Source organism: Sus scrofa, chromosome 7 (genome assembly GCF_054392235.1).
Source record: "Sus scrofa isolate SSC_HxYL_T2T_F1_AM1 chromosome 7, Sscrofa_HxYL_maternal_Yorkshire_Landrace_v2.0, whole genome shotgun sequence".
Classification (NCBI taxonomy): Eukaryota; Metazoa; Chordata; class Mammalia; order Artiodactyla; family Suidae; genus Sus; species Sus scrofa.
The window spans coordinates 108,323,883-108,338,405 of record NC_139389.1 but is presented as its reverse complement, the minus strand read 5'-3'; the positions used below and the strand labels follow the sequence as shown (position 1 = coordinate 108,338,405).

At 47.5% G+C, this 14,523-nt stretch overlaps 1 protein-coding gene across 2 annotated transcripts; it reads left to right on the top strand.

Annotated features, from left to right (window-relative positions):
• Positions 1–58: 58 nt before the first annotated feature.
• FAM161B (FAM161 centrosomal protein B) lies at positions 59–14,284 on the top strand. 2 transcript variants are annotated; one of them, XM_084969736.1, is made up of 9 exons: positions 59–178; positions 2,493–2,812; positions 3,563–4,107; positions 5,872–6,221; positions 6,708–6,835; positions 9,316–9,477; positions 9,714–9,813; positions 11,460–11,602; positions 12,578–14,284. In XM_084969736.1, the coding sequence occupies exons 1-9, from the start codon at positions 125–127 to the stop codon at positions 12,714–12,716; spliced, it is 1,941 nt and encodes a 646-aa protein (XP_084825862.1). In that variant the 5' UTR covers positions 59–124; the 3' UTR covers positions 12,717–14,284. The 2 variants fall into 2 exon arrangements, with proteins under 2 accessions (XP_084825862.1, XP_020955737.2); XM_021100078.2 differs by having other exon boundaries at positions 9,313–9,477.
• Positions 14,285–14,523: the final 239 nt, after the last annotated feature.

Sequence of the window (14,523 nt, the reverse complement as noted above, 5' to 3'; positions counted from 1 at the left end):
GCCTGGAAGCCAATCAGCGGCCCAAGCGAGAAAGGGGCGGAACCTGACCTGCGTAGCTAGGGCAGCTACAGCAGCTGTCACGCCACTGTCTCTTCCACGCTTCTGTCTCTGCCCAGCTGAGGAGATGACCGTGGGGAGCTCCTCGGGAAGCTCCTGCGGCGCTCAGTGGAGTCCTCAGGTGAGGAAAGAAAAAGAAAGGGAGCGATCATGTCTGCTAACTGGAAAGGAATCCCTAAGAGAGGAAACTGTTTGACGTTGCCTTGGAGACCGTCGACAGGGGCGTGTCACAGGGGCGTGGGATTAAAACTGACCGAGTTTAGGCAAGCGGAGACCAGACTCAGCAATGGGACTCCAATGCTTGAGCTTTCTGACAAGCTATTCATAGAGCCATAGCAATGGCCTTTAGTTTTTCCTTTTCCTCTCAACCATCCCAGGACTAAAAGCACGATTCTTGTCTCCATTTCATAGAAGAAAAAGCTGAGGCACAGAGAGATTAAGAAATTTGCCCCCATGGAGTTCCCGTCGTGGCTCAGTGGTTAAAGAATCCGAGTAGGAACCTTGAGGTTGTGAGTTCGATCCCTGGCTCCGCTCAGCGGGTTAAGAATCCGGCGTTGCCGTGAGCTGTGGTGTAGGTCGCAGACACGGCTCGGATCTGGCGTTGCTGTGGCTCTGGCGTAGGCCTGCAGCTATAGCTCCGATTCGACCCCTAGCCTGGGAACCACCATATGCGGCGGGTGCGGCCCTAAAAAGGACAAAAAGACAAAACAAAACAAAAAACCAGAAATTTGCCTCCCAAATCCACAGAGACAGAAAGTAAACTGGTGGTTGCTTAGGGCTTGAGGCTTGGAGGAGGGTTAGAGAAGATAGGGAGTGACAACAAAATGGAATGGGGTCCTTTGGGAGGATGATTTAAATGATCTGAAACTGATTGTGGTGATGGTTGTGCAACTCTGAATATATTGAAACCCACTGAACTGTTCACTTTGAGTGATTTGTATCAATTATATGGTAACGAAATTGACAACACTAACCCGCCTGAACCCAGCCAAAACCCAGATTGGGACTTGAACCCAGGTGCCAGGACCCGACCCAACCTAAAGCCAGATTGAGACTTAAACCCACGGTTTTAAATTCGAGTTACCCTGTGTCTGGACTCACCAAGGCTCAGGTTCTTTATGCCTCTGCGCAGAAGGAATTCAGCGAAAGACAAAGCGACAGACAAGGAACAGATTTACTAGGATAGGACTCTTGTAAGAGGTACAAGTGAGCAGGCAAGGAAGCCCTGCGGAGGGTCTAATCTTCGGGGCCGCAATTTTATCATCCGAGGGGAGTGGGGGTTGGAAAGGCCCGCCTCTTCCTCTCCGGGAATAGAGCTCCTCCTTAGTATCCTGTAAGGAGTGTATTCAAATCAGCTGAAGGGTGGCCTTCAAACTCTTCCCCTGGGTCTGAATCTGAATGCAGGACTTATCCCATCTCCCACCCAATGACCTGGGGGCGATTCTCACACCTCCACTGGTTAAGCAAGCCTGCTTTGTTTTGAACTTACAGTGGTCTCCCAACATCTCCCAGGTTTTCCTCTTTATCTATCTATTGGGACTTCCACAACCACCTGTGTCTACTCTAGCCCTATCAGTCTGAGTGAATTATATCCAAAAAATCGTTTTTATTTTTTTATTTTTATTTATTTATTTTTTTGTTTTTTTGCATTTTCTAGGGCCGCACCCGCGGCATATGGAGGTTCCCAGGCTAGGGGTCAAACCAGAGCTGTAGCCGCTGGCCTACACCAGAGCCACAGCAACTCAGGATCCGAGCTGCGTATGCAACCCACACCACAGCTCATGGCAACACCAGATCCCTAACCCACTGAGCAAGGCCAGGGATCGAACCCACAGCCTCATGGTTCCCAGTCGAATTCATTAACCACCTTGCCATGACGGGAAACTCCTCGTTTTGTTTTTAAAAGAAATTTTCCTAAAATTCACATGCTTTTCAGTAGCAGAGTGAGAGCTAGAGCACATACCTACCTTTGAATCCAGAGTCAGAATTCCCTTCAACCAAGCACACCCCATATACCAATACGTGAAATTTCTTTAAAGCAAGGAACACATTTATTTTTTTATTAAAGTACAGTTGATTTACAGTGTTGTGCTAATTTCTGCTGTACAGCAAAGTAACCCAGTCATTCATATATATATATTCCTTTTCTTATATTACCCTCCATCACAGTCCATCCCAAGAGACTGGATATAGTTCCCTGTGCTGTACAGTCGGACCTCAGTGCTTATCCATCCTAACTGTAATAGTTTGCATCCACGAACCCCCAACTCTCAGTCCATCCCTCTCCCTTTCTGTCCCCCCTCCCTCTTGTCACAAGTCTGAGGAACACATTTTTCTTTACTCCTCTTCAGCTTTAATATATAGAGGCTTATTTAAAGTGAAATTAAAATAGTTATGTTTTGAAATTATAGTTTGTCTATTCTATTTCATTTTAGATGTTTCCCCCCAAATCCTCCTCAGACACAGAGACAGAAGAGCAGCCGCCTGGGGATGGGCTGGTTTTGCCCAGAGCTGGCAGGCTCAGTGAGTTCCTCAGCCCAGAGGAGGAGACAGATTCTACTTCTGATTCAACGGGGAGCTTTTATGAGACCCTGCAAGCGCTGAGGCAGAAAGGCAGGTGGTGCCTGTTGGAATCCCTTTATCCCTCTGACCCAGACAGTGATGGGAGCCTCTCTGAAGATGACGAGGACCTGGACAGTTTCTTCCAAGACAAAGGCAGGGGGAAGCCACAGGTGCACCACCCCTCATCTCCAAGGTAAGGCCCTGCAGTTCAATAGCTGCCTCAATGCCTGGCACTGGCCAGGTCACAGCATGACTCAACCTCACCTTCCTCAGTAAAACACAGACCCCTTCTGCACGTTGCCAGACCACAGGCTCCAGTTCAGAATCAGCCAAACATGTTCTGACTCCTACCCAGCAGTCCTAAATCTTTGGGTAACCGTTAGTTACCTGAAGCTCCAGAACTGCTTAAAGACATGCCTTTCCCCACTATACTACCTCCCTGGGAATGGCAGCAAGGTCCATTGATACTGACCAAGCCCTGCTGGGCGCACGTGTACTTTATCTCATTTAATATTTATTTTCTCCTCCAAGTAACCCTCTGAGTAAATATGTTTGCCACTCTACAGGTGAGGAAATTGAGGTTCCAAGAAGACTTTGCTTAAAGTCACAGCTGGGAATTGTTTGAAGTAAGATTTGAACCTTGCCTGACTCTAAAGCCCTCCTCTGCTCCATGGCACTCTTCTCTGTCATATGGAAATATGAGAGTGCCAAGTGGCAATACCTAGATCAATTCTTCATCCTACTAGGGCTGCTAGGATGGCCTCTAGGGAGGAACGAGGCCACTTGAGAGGGGGGCAGGCCTGGAGTCCTGTGGGGCTGTGATGGGAGGCTGAGTAGCTGAGTAACGGACTCGCTGGCAGGGAAGGGCAGGGAGGAGGACCTGTGAGGAACCAGCCTCCAGGCTGCCCTGTCCTCCACACACAGAGCTGCTTTCTCCCCACAGGTGCGGCTCCAGAAGACGCTGCCACTCCCTGAGCCACCTGCCCAGTGACACCCCCACGGCTCAGCCACCCTCTGGCTCCAGGCCTCCCTCCCAGCACAGAAGCATCAGCTCCTGGGCATCATCCATCACCGTCCCTCAGCCATTCCGCATGACGCTGCGAGAGGCCAGGAAGAAGGCCCAGTGGCTGGCCTCCCCTGCCTCTTTTGAGCACGAGAGGCAGCAGGCCCAGAAGCAGGGCCAGGAGGAGGCCGAGTGCCACCGGCAGTTCCGGGCACAGCCCGTGCCTGCGCATGTCTACCTGCCCCTCTACCAGGAGATCGTGGAGCGCAGCGAGGCGCGCAGGCGGGCAGGGATCCAGAAGAGGAAGGAACTGCTCCTCTCTTCCTTGAAGCCCTTCAGCTTCCTGGAGAAGGAGGAGCAGCGAAAGAAAGCTGCTCAACAGAGGGACTTGGCCGCCGCAGCTAAGGTCAAAGTCCCCAAGCAGAAGGCCACCAAGAGGATCCCCAAGTCCATTCTGGAGCCCACCCTCGGGGACAAACTCCAAGGTAAACACATCCTTGCCTCCGGCCTGCAGGGGACTGAGCAGGGCCGCAGGGATTTATTCAGGCTTGAGGTCAGCCTGGCTTGAAGAGGAGCTGTTCCAGCGCGCCCGCTAGAGGCCCTGCTCAGCCGGGGTAGGGTGGGGTCCCTCTATACAATGGGGGTTCCTAGTCTAGAGGGAGGAGGGAGAAGCCCTACAGCGCCCCCATGGACCCCTGTCTCAGTGCTTGGATGCCAAGGCCTCTGCAGCAGCGCGGGTGCCAGAGCAGAGAACCATGAGACATCCAAGGAGCAGGCTAGGCCTGTGCAACCGCTAGCCAGCTGCCCCCGAGGAAAGCCACCCCTCACCCCATGTCCTGTGAGGTACTCATTTCAAGAAATAGCTCAGGTAAAGGACTCAGGCTTTATTCGCTCATTCAGTAACATGTGCCTCGTCGCAGGTGTGAATAAACAGGGAGTTTGTGGACGTGGGAGGGAGACAGATAATAGACAAGAAATTACAAATGTGATACGTCACTTGCTTGATTAAAGGGCGGAAGCCTGGGGGTGCTACGGAGCATAGAACAGAGGGTTCTGACTTAGAGTGTGGGGAGGGGTGGGAACAGTTGGGGACGATCCCCAGGGAAATTGAGCCCAGAGGCTGACCCTGAAGGATGAGCTCTGGTGACTTCGATGAAGAGGGAGGAAAAGTGCACCAGGCAGAGATGATAGCACGGAGGTAAGAAAGCTGAGCGTGTTCAGGGTATGGAAAGCCAGAGGCGAGAGAAGGGAGGGAGAGACGGGCACAGGCCAGACCAGGGGCCCTGAAGGCCGTGGAAGGGAGTCTGGACTTGATGGACTTCACCGCAAGGACAGTGGGGAGCCACTGACGGGTTCTGAGTAGGGTGCCTCATGATCAGATATGCGGGTCAGAAAGCTCACTCTTCTGCGGGGATATTCAGGAGGGATGGGCAAGACCCTATGGCAGTGATTCAATGGGGAAACTGTGACAGTATTAGCAGGAAGGATGAAAAGAGGCTGGGCCAGAGGGAGGGCAAAGAGGAGGAGATGGCGGAACCTGTGACTAAGAAGATGAGAGAAGAGCAAGCGAGAAATATTTGGGCCCCGGGCTTAGGCAGTTGGGTGGATGGTGGGGCCTCTGCCTGAGACAGGGAGACCTAGGGATGGGCACGCTTCCTGCTTCATCTCTGAAGGAAGGGCTGGAGAGAGTGCTAAGGTTAAATGGCAGCTGCTTCTGCAGCCTGCCTGGCCTGCAACAGTGACATGCTGATTTGTAGTGTTTGTCATTGTCATGGTATAAGTATTCCTATCCTGGCCAATTTTAAGCTTCCTTCATGATGCCAACTGGCTTACAAAATTCCTGGAAAGCTCATGACAGCTCCAGCCACATACTAACTCTGAGTATGTTTTTTTGTTTTTTTTTTGTTTTTTTTTTTTTGCTTTTTAAGGCCACACAGCATATGGAGGTTCCCAGGCTAGGGGTCCAATCAGAGCTACAGCTGCTAGCCTGTGCCACAGCCACAGCCACACCAGATCCAAGCCATGCCTGCGGCCTACACCACAGCTCACGGCAACGCCGGATCCTTAAACCACTGAGCGAGGTCAGGGATCAAACCTGCAACCTTGTGGATCCTAGTTGGATTTGTTTCCGCTTCACCATGGCAGGAACTCCTAACTCCGAGTGTTTAGAAGAGAGAAAGTTCTGCAAACCTTCTGGTACAAGGCTTGGTCCCTTCTCACTCATCACCACCCTGACTTCTTTTCCATAGAAGCTGAGCTCTTGAGGAAAATTCGCATCCAGATGAGAGCCCTGGACATGCTGCAGATGGCCTCCTCCCCCATCCCGTCCTCCAGTAGCCGCCGGGCTGACCCACAGCTTCGCACAGCCACCCGGACCCGGAAGGAAAAGCTTGGGTTTCTGCAAACTGACTTTGGATTCCAGCCTCGGGTGAATCCTGTCGTCCCTGACTATGAGGGCCTTTACAAGGCCTTCCAGAAAAGAGCCGCCAAGAGAAGGGACACGAGGGAGGTGACCCGCAACAAGCCCTTCTTGCTGAGAACCGCCAGCCTGCGTCACACTTCACGGCCCTGTGATGTCGCTGCCTCTGAAGGGAGGAGGGTGAGAGCCCAGGCCACTGCCCGAGGGTTAGGGCTGAGGCCCGTGATAGAGGATGAGCCCAGTCTCAACATAGAGCACTTCTCATGACATTTTTCTCTCTTAATTTTTTTTTTTTTTAAGCACCAGTTTAGCTATAAGCAGATCCACAGTTCCTAAAAATTTAAGACCATAAGAATACTTTCCTTCCTTCCCTCTCTGTAGAGGGGTTTTGCAGAAATAAGTCTAAGCAAGTCTGGAAAACGGCATTGAGAACAGTTGTCATGTCCTAATATCAGTTCCAAAGAACCCTTCTCATATAATTAAAACCTTTGGGATCGACAGGCAAGCCTTTGCCCTGTTACTAAACTCAAGATCTCGTTATCCTTGCCTTAATCCCAAGAAAGACATGAAGATTCCCTGACTAGTCCTTCACTGCAGTGGAATCCCAGTTAACACAGAAACTAATGCATGTGCTGCCCCACCAATATCAGCCTTCATTTCTTGCAGGAATCTCCACAGCCCCCCGCCACACCCCTGCCAAGGAGTCGTTCCCTGAGTGGCCTTGCTTCCCTCTCTGCCAACACCCTCCCTGTGCACATCACAGACGCCACCAGGAAGAGGGAGTCTGCAGTCAGGTGAGCAGTCAGGCTGCAGGGGAGTCACCATGTTCGGATCTTGGCCTGAATGCTAGAAAGCCCTCCCCTCCTGGGCCTCCTCTCCTGTGATCAGAGAGACTGAAGAGGGGGGAAGGGGATTCTCTGATCAGGGCAGGAATTCACATGACCCCCCAACACTTACCTCTCTGACAGCAGGAGAACACCCAGCCAACCACTAGGCAAATATTCTTAGGGGACTGACTTCATGCCGAACACAGTGTTAAGGCGGGAGATACCTCATGGAACCTCTAGTTTAATATCTAATCTGAAATACAGAAAAGCAAAGAAGCAACAATTATATCTTGTGAGTAGCACAATGATGGGGGAATACAGGGGGCTGGGGGTGGGGGGCACTGGGCAGCCTGGTCTCTTGTAATAGACATCTAAGGTGAAACCTGAAGAATGAGCCGGGCAAAGGCAGGAGAGAAAGAAGTTTCCAGAGAGAATAATGTGGGTAAAGACACGTTGGTGAAAGAGGGAGGAAGCCACTAGGAACAGGAATGCAGAGGCGCCCAAACCTGTGTGTGACCCTGCCACAAAGACATGAGGCCTCCATCGCACAGATGTGAGATTCTCTGAGATTCATCTTGGGAAACCAATAGAAGTCAGGTGGGAAGAAGGAGCCTCCTTATTTAACTCTTTAACTGACCTGACTCTGTCCTGGTGGCCGTGTCATCAAGCCAGCACCTCTGCAGGAGTTCTTGCACTCGGCCTCTGAGCTGAAGGCTTAGCCCTGGGAGAGGACTGGTGCCTCCGTGCTTTCCTGTGGGGCTCCCAGAGGAGCACACAGAACCTAAGTGGCTCCTGAAGACCCACAACAGGGATTTTAGAAATGTATTTGGAATCTGCGAAGCTCAAGATTCATTGAGCTACTAAATCAAGGCTAACGGCATCAGTATCTTGAGGTCCACTGAGACCACAATGGGAACTCCACATCTCAGATTTGACGAAAATGGGTCTCACGCACCAGAGGGTGGCCCACTGCAGAGGATGTCCACAGCTGCATCCTAGCATTTGGGCGTTTGACATGCATTAAACATTAATCGTCCATGCCCTCCTCCCTAATGTGTCCATTTCAATATAAATGGCCACCTGCAAGAGTCTCAACTGTTTTTCCTTTTGGTAGAATTCGCCATGGTACCTTGTAGAATGCTCTTTACACACACTTGGTGCTGCAGTTGACCCCACACTGTCTGTGTATTGAGCTCTCTGTGGAAATGTGGGTTTGTATTCCCAAAGGGCCATGAACTCAGGCACTTTCCAGCCGCCTTTTACAGCACAGTTGTCAAGGGCAGAGCCTTGGGAGTCAGACATCCTGGTTTGAATCTTGGCTTTTCCAATGGCATGCTGGGTAGCTCTGAGCAAGTGGCTTGCCCTCCCTGAGGCTCAACTCATTGCCTCTAAAAAAGGAGGCTTATGGTCCTCACCTCACAGGGCAGCTATGAGGATTACAGGATCTAATGGCTAGAAAGCACTTATTGGTGCCTATCTGCACTGGGTTCAGGGTATGCGGGTAGCTCAGCAAATGGTAGCTATTAGTATTATTTTGTTTCCAGCTGGCAAGAAGCCTGGGTGTAAGAATACTTTAACTCATATTTTTCAGTTCAATTAATGAACTCCTGGGGTGGAAACTCACTGTCCATAGTGCTAAGAAGACTTCATCTGCCAGTCCATTTATTTCCAGAATCTTATTCTTTCTGAGATGCCAGTGTGGCAAATTACCCATTCATAGGAAACACCAACTGGAATTCCTGTTGTGGCGTGGAGGAAATGAACCCAACTAGTATGTGGATGCAGGTTCAATGCCTGGCCTCACTCAGTGGGTTGGGGATCCAGCGCTGCATGAACTGTGGTGTAGGTCACAGATGTGCCTCAGATCCGTGTTGCTGTGGCTGTGGTATAGGCCAGCAGCTACAGCTCCGATTCGACCCCTAGCCTGGGAACTTCCATATACCACACGTGTGGCCCTTAAAAAAAAAAGAGAGAAACCCCAACTAACTGGACAGCAGTTAAGAATCCAGTGTTGCCACAGTTGTGGCATAGGTTGCAGCTACATCTCAGATTTTTTTTTTTTTTTGCCTTTTTTCTAGGGCCACTCCCACGACATATCGAGGTTCCCAGGCTAGGGGTCTAATCAGAGCTGTAGCCGCTGGCCTACACCACAGCCACAGCACGACCTACACCACAGCTCATGGCAATGCTGGATCCTTAACCCCCTGAGCAAGGCCAGGGATCAAACCCGCAACTTCATGGTTCCTAGTCAGATTCGTTAACCACTGAGCCACGACAGGAAATCAACATCTCAGATTTGATCCCTGGCCTGGGAACTTCCATATGCCGTAGGTGTGACCAAAAAAGAAAAAAAACCAACCGACTTTCTGGAGAGGTTACTAAAATTGCTTTTAAGTATACCCAGGTTGGTCATCTGTATTCTTTTTTTTGCTTCTTCCCTTTAGAAGTTCACTTGAGAAAAAGGACAAAGCAGATGAAAGTACTCAGTGGTTGGAGATGCACAAAAGGAAGTGTCAAGAGATATCGAAATCTGTGACTTTGCGTGCAAAAGCCATGGATCCCCATAAAAGCCTGGAGGAAGTATTCAAAGCAAAGCTGAAAGAGAATAGGTCAGTGTCCTCTACATGCCAAAGGGATGACTGTCTCAGAAGCCAACAGACCACTGGTGTTGAAAATGGCAATATGGGGTTATTACAGTGAGCTTCTGCAATCATACAGAATCAAAGGATTTTTCCAGGCAGTTAGGAATTTGCAATGTCTGTGGGAGTTATTCCACTTAACTGGAATGAAAGTATTCTGGATTGGAAAAAGCAAGAATTCATTCTAAAAATCTTGTTAATTCCAGGAACAATGACCGTAAAAGAGCAAAAGAGTATAAGAAAGAACTGGAGGAAATGAAGAAGAGAATACAAATAAGGCCCTATCTCTTTGAACAAGTTACCAAGGTAAATCTAAACCATCATTCAGTTTCTGTCTTGGATGAAAGGGCTCTTAGAAATTAGGAAAGTTTAATATCTGGGTATCAAACACTTCCTTTAGGTTCAGAATGATTCTAAATTTGGTTCCTTTTATTACTACCACCTCTCCTCAAGGTAAGGGGTGTAGCAGTGAATGTTTGGACTGATTTCATCCAAGACTGGATTCCAAAGGCACCCATTAAGGAGTATTTCGCTCACTGGGATTTTCACTACAGCTTTCTTATTTTTTCTCTTTTTGCTTTTTAGGGCCGCACCCACGGCATATGGAGGTTCCCAGGCTAGAGGTCCAATCAGAGCTGTAGTCACCGGCCTACACCACAGCCACAGGAACTTGGGATCCAAGCCGCTCATAGCAACGCCAGATCCTCAACCCACTGAGGGAGGCCAGGGATTGAACCCACATCCTCATAGATACTAGTTGGATTGTTTCTGCTGTGCCGCAAAGGGAACTCCTAGTCTTTCAGTTTGAATCAGAGTGGAGGTTAGATTCCAGACATACAATTGACAGTTTGGCTGTGTTAGAGTATCTTTAACTTCCTAATGTCATCTGTCCTCCTATAGTGCTGGTGCCCTGGGCATCCCCAGCCGCTAGAGCTATGCCACGTTTATAGGTCTTCGGTTGGGATGTTCACAAGCACCCCACAAACTTCTTCTGGATTAAACAGCTTTCAGGCTGAAGAGTCACATTAAGATGTTCTCTAGACTTTTGGGGACATTGGACTCAGTTGAGATCTCCCTAAGGAAGCTTTGAGGCTACCTGAACTGCCTTAGAAAGGCCACCATCCCAGACAGCTTTGAGCTGTATCAGGCTGCAGATCCCTCTCCAGAGTTTCAGACAAAAGGTGGCATTCCCTAGTGACATGGTTCCAAATGCTGGGTGTCATCTGTCTCACAGCCAGGGGGTTATTTAGATATTTCCTGATTCCAGTCCTTCCCAACCCTCTACATATTACACACACACTCATACACATGCTGGAATGTCTTGGATAAAGTAAAATCTCTCATAATGACCTTTGCTCTTTATGTTGACTTTTTTCAAGCAAGCTCACTCTCAGATCTCACCAGATCTTTCATCACTCTAGGAAAAATACAGAGTAAGAGTACTCTATACGCCTTTGCTCTTCAACATTTAAAACAAACAGAAAATAACCTTTTTCTGGTCTACATGCAGACCATCCATCCTGTTAAGAATGTCACTAGCGCGGCTTATTTTCAATTTATCATTCAGTGTTCCTGATGATAGTTTGGTTAGTTTTAAATCTTAAAATGTTTTTAGTCCATCTTTTTCACCTAGACATCACTTGTCTTCCAAAAATCTAGATTCTTATCTCCCAAAATACCACCTGGCATCTCCTGGGAGTATAGAAATACAGAATTGCAGGCCCCAACTGAGAACTACCAAATGAGAATCTACACTTTAACCCAATCTTCAGCTAGTTCCTGTGTACTTTAAAGCCTGAAAACAATGCTTTAAGTAATTTTCATGTAAATCTATGTCCAGCACTAATGGCAGGTGGTAGGGTAGGAAAGCAGTATTGTAAGCATACAGTTTACGCAAGCAATTTAGAATTATCCAGGAATCCAGCTACAGCAGATTCATTTCCATTCCATAGGATCTTGCCAGGAAGGAAGCAGAACAACGGTATCGAAACACCCTGAAGCAGGCTGGGCTGGATGAAGACTTTGTGAAGAACAAGGGTCAGGGCAACCAGGCTTCACAGTGGAAGGAGCAGTCAGAAGTCCATGATTGTCCCAGGTAACTGGAGATACTGCTGTCATCCTGTAGCTCTCAAGTTGCATCTCTAGTAAGGCCACCGGGAGGAAGCTTTAGAATAGTCACGGATATTCTGAGATCACAATACGGTATTTATGAGTACCAATCCAGAGATCTCCAAGTAACACATTTAAATTTGGTGAGCAGTGCCGTTGTGAATAAAATATAACCATTGTATATTAGGTTTAGATTCCTTTAATTTGAAAGAGATCATTTTTTCCAATTCCAGTCTAATGTCATCAGTCAAAAATGCTTCTAATTCACTGTTGAAGAAAAATCATGTATACTTTTACCTCCTATAAAATGATACATTTCTTACTTTATTGGATAAGTAAAGGCAGAAACCTTTACAGAGCCACAATAAAAGCTATAATATCCTGAATAATAATTTAAAACTCCTTTCTTTTCCCCTCAGCTTGGTCAGATCTAGCATTTTTTTTATTTTTTTATTTTTATTTTTTTGTCATCTCTTTAGGGCCACACTGCAGCATATGGAGGTTCCCAGGCTAGGGGTCAAATCGGAGCTACAGCTACAGCTGCCGGCCTACACCACACAGCAACTGGGGATCTGAGCAGCGTCTGCAACCTACATCACAGCACACAGCGATCCATCCTTAACCCACTGAGTGAGGCCAGGGATTGAACCTGTGTACTAGTCAGATTTGTTTCTGCTAAGCCACAACAGGAACTCCCAGATCTAACACTTTTTAAAAGTAACTCATTAGCATCACCTCTTCCACAGATATCATGTGAGTCAAAGAGGAAAAGCACAGCATCTCCATAACTCTCAACTGTGTTTTAAAGTTCTAATAGCCCTCCCCCTAATTCCTGTATCAGTTTTCCCCCAGAAATTTACCTTTTTACCTCATAAGAATTAACGATAATATTGAAACCATCCTTAAACCTTACGTAACACTTAAAATTTTTGATTTTGTAATACTCTAATTTATTCTGCAGCACTCATGAAACTACAAAACTCCAGCATCAGGAATCCACACAGGATCTAGAAGAATCTCTACAACAGCCTACAAGTCCCAAGAAAGAACTGGAGAAGCTCTCTTATGAATTACAAAATAATCTCAGATCACTTGTTTAATCAATCAGTATACTTAAAATTACTGCTTTGGAATAATATCAAGCTGCTAACTTGGAGTTGAGTCAAGGCAGGCAAAACTTGGGTTTTGAGTCACATGGAGAATGGGGTAAAGGAGATAATACAAAACGGCTCATGTAAATCAAAGTGGAACAGCTCTGGGTGGAGGGATCAGAGATGATTAAGGGTCCTTGGTTTGTGCCTCAGGCTTTAGCATACAGGTATAAAAAAAAGGGCATGAGCCCAAGTGTTTACAGGGGCTAGTCAGGAAACAAATGGACCAAATGGGCTGGCTGTAAGATAGTAGGACACAGTGGAGACCAGAGAATATCAGCCCTGCTAGAACACAGGCTCAGAATTACCAGAAAACCATGTCTTCAACAGAAGCCAGAATTTTGCATATTGGCAACTAATTCAAAAACTACCTGGGGAGTTCCCACTGTGGTCCAGTGGGTTTAAGAACCCGAGATAGTCTTAAGGATGCAGGTTCGATCCCTGGCCTCAATCAGTGGGTTAAGGATCTGGTGTTGCCACAAACTGCAGTACAGGTCCCAGATGCAGCTTGGATCTGGCATTGCTATGGCTGTGGTATAGGCCAGTAGCTGTAGTTCCAATTCGACCCCTTGCCTAGGAACTTCCATATGCCACAGGTGTGGCCATTAAAAAAAAAAGAAAAAAAAATTAGAAATGGAATTCCTGCTGTGATGCAGCAGGTTAAGATCTGGCATTGTTTCTGTGGTGTCAAGAGTTTGATCCCTGGCCAGGCGCAGTGGGATAAGGATCTGGCATTACTGCAACTCAGGCATGGATCCAGTCCCTGGCCCAGGAACTTCCATATACTGCAGGTGCAGCCAAAAAAAAAAAAAAAAAAAAAAAAAAAACCTCCAAAAATAATGTGTGGGAAAAACCAAACACATTTGTTTATCAGATTTAGCCCATGGGGTAAGATAAGTTTTCAACCCCAAATACAGGGTTTCTCGGCCTCGGCACTACTGACATTTTGGGCCAGATGAGTCTGTGCTGGGTGTTAGAAGAGAGAGCTGTACATTATAGGATGGATAGCAGCACCTCTCTTCCCCAGCAGTGACAACCAAAATTGTCTCCGGATATTATCAAAGGTCCCCTGGGTAGCAAGATGTCCTCAGTTGAGAACCACTGTTCTAGCATAAAAGTAAGGCTCCTGGAAGCCAAAACTGGCATTTTAAGAATATAAGTAACTGATATGAACTCAGTCTACACAGCATAGGATGACTGTGCGTGTCATTAAACTAGGAACTATAATTACTTTATTTAAAACAGCAGTTAATGATTAAAGGGAGTTCAAGCTGTGGCAGCCTGGTGGACTTATGATCCGGTGTTGCTGAAGCTATGGCGCAAGTCGCAGCTCTGGCTCAGATTCCATCCCTGGCCAGGGAACGTCCACATGATGCCTTGTGGGCATGGCCAGAAAAAGAAAACAAAAGAACTCCAGCAGTTAATTCTTTGCTGTTATCTGCTTAGAACACGCCACTGTGTGCCTGTGTGTACTGTGCCAGCATGAGGGTCAACCCAATAAATAACTCTGAAACTTCCTCTGATAGCCATGATTTTCTACTAGTAAATGATCTTTGGATACTTTTCTTCTCACCAATAATGATCAGATATTCTCTCTCAGTTACTCTAAAGACAGGATGACAGCAAGAGTAGCTACTCTAAAAGAAACTTTCTCTTGTTTTTTCAAACTATCTTCCTGGAAATATCCAAAAATATCAATTATTGCCATTTTCCAGACTCAGACATGGTCCTGTCTGGTGATGACAACAGTGATACT

What these genes read in the sequence shown, in the direction of transcription:
- FAM161B (XM_021100078.2), top strand. Translation starts at nt 125, where the DNA reads ATGACCGTGGGGAGCTCCTCGGGAAGCTCCTGCGGCGCTCAGTGGAGT. An exon ending in CACCACCCCTCATCTCCAAG is followed by an intron (nt 2,813 to 3,562) that starts GTAAGGCCCTGC and finishes TTCTCCCCACAG; the next exon opens with GTGCGGCTCCAGAAGACGCT. An exon ending in GAAGTCCATGATTGTCCCAG is followed by an intron (nt 11,603 to 12,577) that starts GTAACTGGAGAT and finishes TTTATTCTGCAG; the next exon opens with CACTCATGAAACTACAAAAC.